Source organism: Oryx dammah, unplaced genomic scaffold (genome assembly GCF_014754425.2).
Source record: "Oryx dammah isolate SB20612 unplaced genomic scaffold, SCBI_Odam_1.1 HiC_scaffold_4, whole genome shotgun sequence".
Classification (NCBI taxonomy): Eukaryota; Metazoa; Chordata; class Mammalia; order Artiodactyla; family Bovidae; genus Oryx; species Oryx dammah.
The window spans coordinates 74,691,037-74,698,955 of record NW_024070188.1 but is presented as its reverse complement, the minus strand read 5'-3'; the positions used below and the strand labels follow the sequence as shown (position 1 = coordinate 74,698,955).

The window sequence follows — 7,919 nt, the reverse complement described above, 5'->3', positions numbered from 1 at the left end:
CTTATTTCTCTGACCAGGGATCAGATCTGTGCCCCACGTGCAGCAGAAGCACGGAGTCCTAGCCTCTGATTCACCAGGGAATTCCACCCTGAATTATTTTCTACCCAGTATCTAAGACGAGGTGAACTAGTACAGTAGTATAATTCAGACAAATCTTGATCTTTCTAGAATCAACACACTAATTCACACTGTATTTTGCTTTGCACTTTACAAACTTTATTAAATAATGAGCATTACTAACTTTCATAATCTATATACAGTATTTAAACTGTTTTCCAAGATGCATGGGTTTTTTTTTTTTTTTTGCACAAAGAACAAAGTAGGTGAAAAGTGAACTTATAAAAACAATTAAATCTTCAGTACAGAGACCTAATAAGAACTTGACATACACTTAAGTACATATAACTCTTTCCCTGCAATTATATACATCCCTACCCCACCTCCCAAAGAAACTATTTTATTTTTTTGAAACTATTTTAAACAAGAGCACTCAATGGATAACTTTGAGGGAAAATATGAACCTGAAGATATATGTACAGATCTCAAAATCTGCATCCTGGCTGACAAAAGGGGTGTACAGAACTACAGATTTGTCCTAGAACCTAAAGACAATCATACAGACATTTTATACAGTAAGACAGCAGCCTTCGTGCAGCAGGGTGTATTCCTATAAGTAATATCAAAGTCGTGCAACAGGACTGGTGTGGAGAATTAATAATTTCTGAGAGTAAGACACCAGAGTATATGGATGATACAGAATTTGGGTCTTACAAACTAAAAAGCAGAACTGGGAAACTGTTCCTGGGACAAGAAAGGTTTGTAAACACATTTACAAATATATTCAGCAAGTCTGAGAATCCACACTCTGTTACAATGCTTCTCTTTCCTGATACTGCTTCATCTTGAAAACTCATGTTATGTTTAAAGAAAGGCAACGAAAGAAGAATTGTTTCCAGAAAACTGTTCGTCAATATGGACTTTGTTTTATAAGCTGCAAGAAGTACAGTATGGAAAAAGAAGAAATGGGTTATTTTTTTGTTATTTAGAAAAGGAATGCGTTAGGTTCCTGTGTATAAGGATGGTCACATTTTATGTTCTTAAGTACAAGAGGCATAGCACTTAAAGAGAAAAAAAGAATTATGCTAAGATGACTCAAATTACTGATTCAAATCAACATCATTGCTTATCTTTAAATGAAAAGCCCAGATCCCATTTCCCTATACAGATTATCATATCTTTTAAGACGAAAACTGAGGGTGGGGAAGGGACCACAGAATGTAGCTAAAATGAGAATGCAAAGGCCACTGTGTGAGAAAATATTCTTTTTTCATTGATTGGAATCTTCAATAAAATATTTTTCGAAAGCAGCAATAAATCCGCTATCATTTTTCTCTTCAGCTTCTTTGTGTTTCACTTTGTTTTTCTGTTCCCTTCTGTAAAGAGTGGTATCAGTATATAATACCACAATGAACTGCTATTTAAAGGCCACAGTTACAACATGAAAGTAAGATATGACTGGTCAGAACTTAGAGACCAAAGATTCTGCTCTTCTGTATGCCCCCAAACAATGGAAAAAGACTGCCATATTATGTCTGGATTAGAAAATAAATTTCAGGGCCCTCAATAAAATCGTCAAGGCTGGGTTCAGGTTATCGGGATGAGCACAAAACTCATGAAAGGACATTTGCACAACTGCTCTGGGAAGACTAGGTCTAAAGAACATTGTTTTAGCTTATGGTTTACTTCGTGTTGATTAAAAACAGGCATAAAAAGCAGTGGAGGTTTCTATCTGCTCCCTATCCCCAACTGTCCCATGATGAGATAATCAGGTTGTACCCAGATGTCAACCCATTTTTTCTAAAAAGTCGATTTGCATTTTCTTGTACTTGGTTTTAAACCATTAAGGGAATCATTCATTTAACCCCATGGAACATAAAATACATGATGAGCAGCACATTCTTCAGGCTTTGTTCAAGAATACAGGTAAGAATTTTTGCTTATAGAAGACTGGTCATATTACATTCTAATTTCCAATAGTTACACACTTTCTGTACTATAATGAACTGATGTAAGGAAGTCAGCATAGAAACCCTAAAATGGGTATCTGACAATATTCTGATTAGAGATCCCTCATTTGAGGTTTTCTAGGGTCTTGTCATGAATTTAACAGAAATGTCACAGGTAAGCATAATCCTTTAAACAGCTTTAGTTTCCTTTCTTTTTCCTTCCTTGTCGCCTCTGAGTCCTGGGATAAAGCTAACTAGTGGCTTCCAGATAATAGGAGAGGATTATTGCATTTCTTAAAGTCTTAGTACTAATTGTCAGGAGAGGGGAGAAAAAAATAGCATGGCCATCATGTTAAAATAAAAAAAAAAGTCTAAAAATTTTCAAGGAAGATTGACTTACATGAAACATGAAGATCATCAGCATCAGAAAACTGTTATGTGCTGACATTCGCTACAGTACAATCCTGGCTGATCGCCAGCCGTTTCAAAAAATTGTGCTATTAAAGAAAGTACATTTTACATCTCTGGTTATTACAAAGTTGTTTTAATCTGGTGCATACAAAACACCTCTCAGAATCTGTAACTCATGATCATAGTAAGAAGTTAATTGAGACAGCTACTCTTAAGAACCTTTAGGCAAAGCTGCTTGAACTAAGACACTGGAATTTTTCCCTTAGAGACTGGACAATATTTTGCTGATTGGGAGATGGGCCCTTCCAGAGATAGTCATTCAGTTTGTCGGGATCATTGTATGGCATCAGATATGGCGAAATCCCAAGTTTGCCACTTACTGGCTTTTTTGGAGTGCACGGACTATTCAAAGAGTAAGAAGTCGTGTGGCTGCAGACGTTATCCGTAAAGTCAGCGTCTGTAATCTTTGGGTCAGATTTCCTCCTCCGACTGTGAGACAGTTCTAACTCTGACCCATCTTCTTCTGACTTGATCTCCACATAGTCGTCTTCGTCTCCTTCAGTCTCTTTGAAATTGGAAAAATAGTTCTGGGTAGCTATTTGAGCACTTAAAGGTACGTTTCTATTCACTACTAGAACTTTCTGCGAGTCCTGGAGTGTGAGATCTGAGCGTTTTTCAAGGCCCGGTTGACCTGAGTCAGCAATACTTGGCAGCAAGCCCTGGTGACTCTCCCACCTTGAACTTCTGTGTAGAGAGACAGGCTGCTGCTTTGCCACTTCACTAGGGTAGTTGATGGAGTCTGCAGACTTGTTTATCAGGATGGAAGAAGATGACTGGGACCTGTTATAAGGCTGAGATTTAGCACTGATTCCTTTCCGACCCAGAGAGTTGTAAAGATGGCCCTGGCAGGAGTTCTCTTTGTTTGGCTGGCTAACCACCACGCTGTGTCTCTGCACGGAGCCCAGCAGAGGGTCAGAGGTTTGAAGAGAAGGCACGGAGCAAGCTGCAGACAGTTGTCTTGGGGTACTTCTTGTACTGATCTCTAAGGTGGGATATTTTGACTTTAAGTCTTGCTCTGGCCAGGGACAGAAGTCAGCTAACTCTCCGTTACTATAGGTTGAATGCAAAAGCCAGTCCTCGCTACCTTGCTGGGTGTGGGAAGGTGATGCAGAACTGAGGTTGGATGGGTCTTGAGGGCTGGCCCAGCCATCCTTCTGAGTCTTAAAGGGGGTCTCTCTGAATACAATCTGGTCATACAGTTGGGAATACTCAGCAATCCTGGCACCTGGAAGGCAAGTATTAAAACAATAAATATACACCAAATCATTTCTGCATGTGAAGATTTAAAAACTAAGAACATTCTAATAACATATTTTAAATATTTAAACAGTAGACAGGACTTTAAAGTTTGAGGATGAGAAATCATCAAATGCTAAGCAACACATTAAATTAAGTAAACTAACACAGTTTAAGCAAAAAAAAGCCACCTAAAACTTCATTTAATTTGACCTAATTCTGGATTATTTTATTTCAACAACAGGTCTGCAAGGGTTCCCTGTTTGTAATGAAAATTTCTAGTGTTTTTAAAAGCATGGAATAGTGTCAGTGCTAAAAACAGGCATCATAAAAATAAGAAAGTCAGCACTTAAATCCTGGTCAACAAAAAAATAACTGAAGTAGTCATTAAAAGAAGCACATCCACCATGCAATGGCTACTAACCCTGCCTCACCAGGCTTGGCTGCTCTCAGACAACTCCTCCCAAAAGAGTATGCTTCTAGCAGCTGTTTCTGTACTTTCTGTTTCCAGGCAGCCCCCCACTACCACTGTCTGGGCATGTTGACAGGAGGTCCTTACTTCCAGGACTTCAAGACCACACGTCCCGACTGACCCACGTCTCCTTTCCCATCATCGAGAAGCAGGCCACTGAAGTTTTCCAAGACAAGTCTTCCAAGTCTTAATGTCTTGGCTTTCGAGACATTAAGAATGAATCATCCTGTACATATAATCCATAATCTAATGCTCTCTAGTACTGGTTACAGGACAGGATTTTACCACTATTTCCATGAAAGCTATTGCCACTTCAGATTAAGCTATGAGGCCACTATCCTCTCTACTCCACTTCTGAGTGCAGACGTCTCCATTTATCAATTTTTGCTTTTTGGCTCTGCCAGGTGGCATGTGGGATCTTAGTTTCCTAGCCTGAAGACCAAACCCCTGTTCCCTGAAGTAGAAGCCTTAACCAGGGAAGTCCCAGAGGACAGACATTTCTAAAGACATTAACAGAACCAAGATATGGATAGAGAATTCTCTTGGGCCAGGAATGATTTAGAAGAGAGAGCCCAGAGACATCAGTTTCAAAAGTTGTCTCCCCCCACCTCCCGGTCCAAGGACCCACATGACCACTGTAGCATCCAAGAATTCCATGAATCCTATAAATCGCTCAGACCACATCTAGAAAGTCTCCATGAAAGGAAGCTCTCTATCCTGTATATAAGGACCAGCAGGTGACAGCATATCTCCTACTTGCAGCTATTGCTATTTCTAGTAAATCATTCCTTGAAGTTAAACTAAACATTTAGTTGAGTTCCTGCCATTTCTTTCAAGTTTGTCTTCCGTGAGGACAGACAACAAGCTGCTGATATTCTGTGTGCCCTTTAACTGCGTCTTCCTCAAAACTACTTGCCCCTTAGGCCCCGGAATCAGGATAAATAGTGTTTATCTTCTCATCCTAGACCCTGCATTCATTCAGATCCTTTAGGCTTTTGAGTCCAAATTCCTTTGAAGGACAGAGATTATTAGCTTAGAATATCTAGTAACAAAAACTTGAACCATTACTCCTTAAAGGGCATAGTAAAGACTCTTGATACCAATTAAGATTTGGTAACCCCTTAAGAGACTGAAAACCTACATGGACTTAGCCATCCTGAAATATACAACGTCTAGTCAACTATGAAACCCAGCCAATGTCAGCTGGAACTTTAGGCCTGTCTTTGGTTAACAGTCCCACCTGAAGTCAAGATGGTTCTTCCTGAGCCATTCTCACCTACACCATGGCTCTGAGCCTGGTGCCACAGCTGAATCAGGAAGGCTCTGTACTTTCACAAGCTTCCAAGAAAATGACAATTTGGGAGAGAGCAGTGAGGGCTAATTTAAAAAATTCAGTTAAACTGCTGCAGCACCAAAATTTAACTCCAAAGCCTTATAAGAACTGTTAGCTCTTGATTTTCAGAACATCTCAAAAAAAACCCCAGAAAAATCTCAAACCATGTATATTATTCAAATTGTCACAGTATTTCTCATGCTTTTTTCTTCATCACACTTTCTTCTTCCTTTGCTTAATCAAGTCCTTAATCAATTTTCCTCTTAAGACCCTCTATAAGCCCTATCACTTCTATAGATCCTTTTCTAACTTATTTCTCTGAAGTCTTATATACTAGTATGCACCATAATATTTAGCTGTCGCTTGTGTATGTATATATGCATTCGTGCACACAACCTTGTGTGGCTAGCTGTTTTATCTAAGCTGGTTTATTATTCCATCTACTCTGCCACAGAACAATCCCCACGGAAATCCAAGCATAGTTCTGGATAGAAACTGGTCTCAAGAACTACTCAATTACTCAGATAATTTTTGGACAGCCTCCGTTCATTCTAAATATGTTAAACATAAAGGTGCCTTCCTTAAGACTATACCACTAAGACTGGAAAGGCAGCCAAGAATTCAGGTTTAGCAGGAAAAGGAGAAGCAGAAAGACAGGTGTTAGTAAAATGCTACATAACATATATATACAACTCACAATGGGCACAATTTATCTTCAGATAATAGAAAGCTGACCATTTATAAATTTGGAATAAAAAGTATCTCATAAGTAGACAATTTTCTGTGACTGTCTAAGTGTGTGTGTCTTTTTGGTCTCAGCTTGACTTTCTGAGAGAGTCTATAACTTGCCTGATGCTAACAAGAATGTGAGACAAGCTTTCAGAGCAACAGGCTGTCATGAAATAGATTCCCTTAGTCAGATATACAGGAAATAGCCAGCTCAAGATGACACCTCTAGCCTAGAAAACTTAGTAGAAGTCAGCAGGATCAACATGCTTCCTCTTTCTTAGTTCTGGCATTAATAGTCCTTATAGACCAAGTACATTATTACTATTCTACAACCCCAGGTTTATTTCTTTTTTGTAAGTTTAGAAGGGAAAATTCTTGTCATTCTAGATAAAAATTTGAAGTGATTCTTATTGATAGAAGTATGAAATAGAATATTTTCAAGATAGGATTAAAATCAGCGCTTCTGATGTTGCTTGGGTATAGAGAACAAAATGTTATTTTGCCTTTCTTACTTTATACAAGGAGGAAAATTCCTCAAACCTGTATGGAGTCTTCTCCCATGTAAAATATCATTAAAAAAAAAAAAAAAAGTGTGTGTTGGGGGCGGGGAGGGAACCCAAAGCTTCTTTGGTCTCTAAGACTGTCAGGAGGAAGGCCTGATGGGACAAGATGGCCGTCATGCTACAACACGCTCCAAAAGGTGGGAGGGACTAGACCTGGTTGGGTGACTTATAGGCGGAAGTGTGGCCCGGCCCGGGGCCTCTAGACCCCGGCTAGAGAGTTCAATAAAGGTGCTGGAGAGTTTCAGCAGGTGAATAGGGTGTTCCTCCTTCCGCACAACACCGAGAGCAAGCTCCTGGCAAAGTGGCAAGGCCCATACGGAGAAGTCTGGAGAATCGGTCCATTCGATTACGATGCCCTGTGCCCAGATAAACAAGAGAGAGAAAAGGAGTCATCATGTCAACTGATTGAAAGCCTGGTGGGCACAGGAAGTGGTCTCGATCCACCCAGATGGAAGAGTCCTCAGGTCTGAGAGGAGGCCGGCCCTAGGGACCTACTCCCGCCAGCCAGCAGGGGGAGATATCACTCTCAGAAGGTGACTCTGGAAAGATCTCTCAGAGAGAACGTTGATGGTAGCCCACCAGGTGGAGAAAGGGCCCAGACAGAGAGCTGAAAAATAAAAAGATCCTACAGGAGCCCAGGAAGACACCAGTAGGCAAAACAAAAAGAACAAACCCCCCCAAAAAGCAAAAGAAAACCCCAAAGGGAAATCTACTTAATATTTAAAAGATGGGTGAAAGTGAAGTTGCTCAGTCGTGTCACCAGTAGGCAAAACAAAAAGAACCAAAAAAAAAAAAAAAAGGCAAAAGAAAACCCCAAAGGGAAATCTACTTAATATTTAAAAGGTGGGTGAAAGTGAAAGTGAAGTCGCTCAGTCGTGTCCGACTCTTTGTGACCCCATGGACTGTAGCCTGTAGGCTCCTCCCTTCATGGGATTCTCCAGGCAAGAGTACTGGAGTGGGTTGCCATTTCCTTCTCCAGGGGGATATTCCCAACCCAGGGATCAAACCTGGGTCTCCTGCATTCCAGGCAGACGCTTTAACCTCTGAGCCACCAGGGAAGCCCTCAAAGGTGGGTAAAAAGAAATATTCAAAGTTGTCCTGAGTCCTCA

At 40.3% G+C, this 7,919-nt stretch overlaps 1 protein-coding gene and 1 non-coding gene across 2 annotated transcripts in view; both read right to left on the bottom strand.

Moving 5' to 3' along the window:
• Window positions 1–290: 290 nt before the first annotated feature.
• PLEKHG1 (pleckstrin homology and RhoGEF domain containing G1) overlaps window positions 291–7,919 on the bottom strand; it is a 105,860-nt gene continuing 98,231 nt past the window's right edge. The window contains exon 15 of the mRNA XM_040238681.1: window positions 291–3,702. Within this exon, the coding sequence (XP_040094615.1) occupies window positions 2,639–3,702 (1,064 nt within the window). The 3' untranslated portion in view covers window positions 291–2,638. The remainder of the gene's footprint in view (window positions 3,703–7,919) is intronic.
• On the bottom strand, window positions 7,797–7,868 carry TRNAS-GGA. The gene has a single exon. It is a non-coding gene; the product is annotated as a tRNA-Ser (tRNA).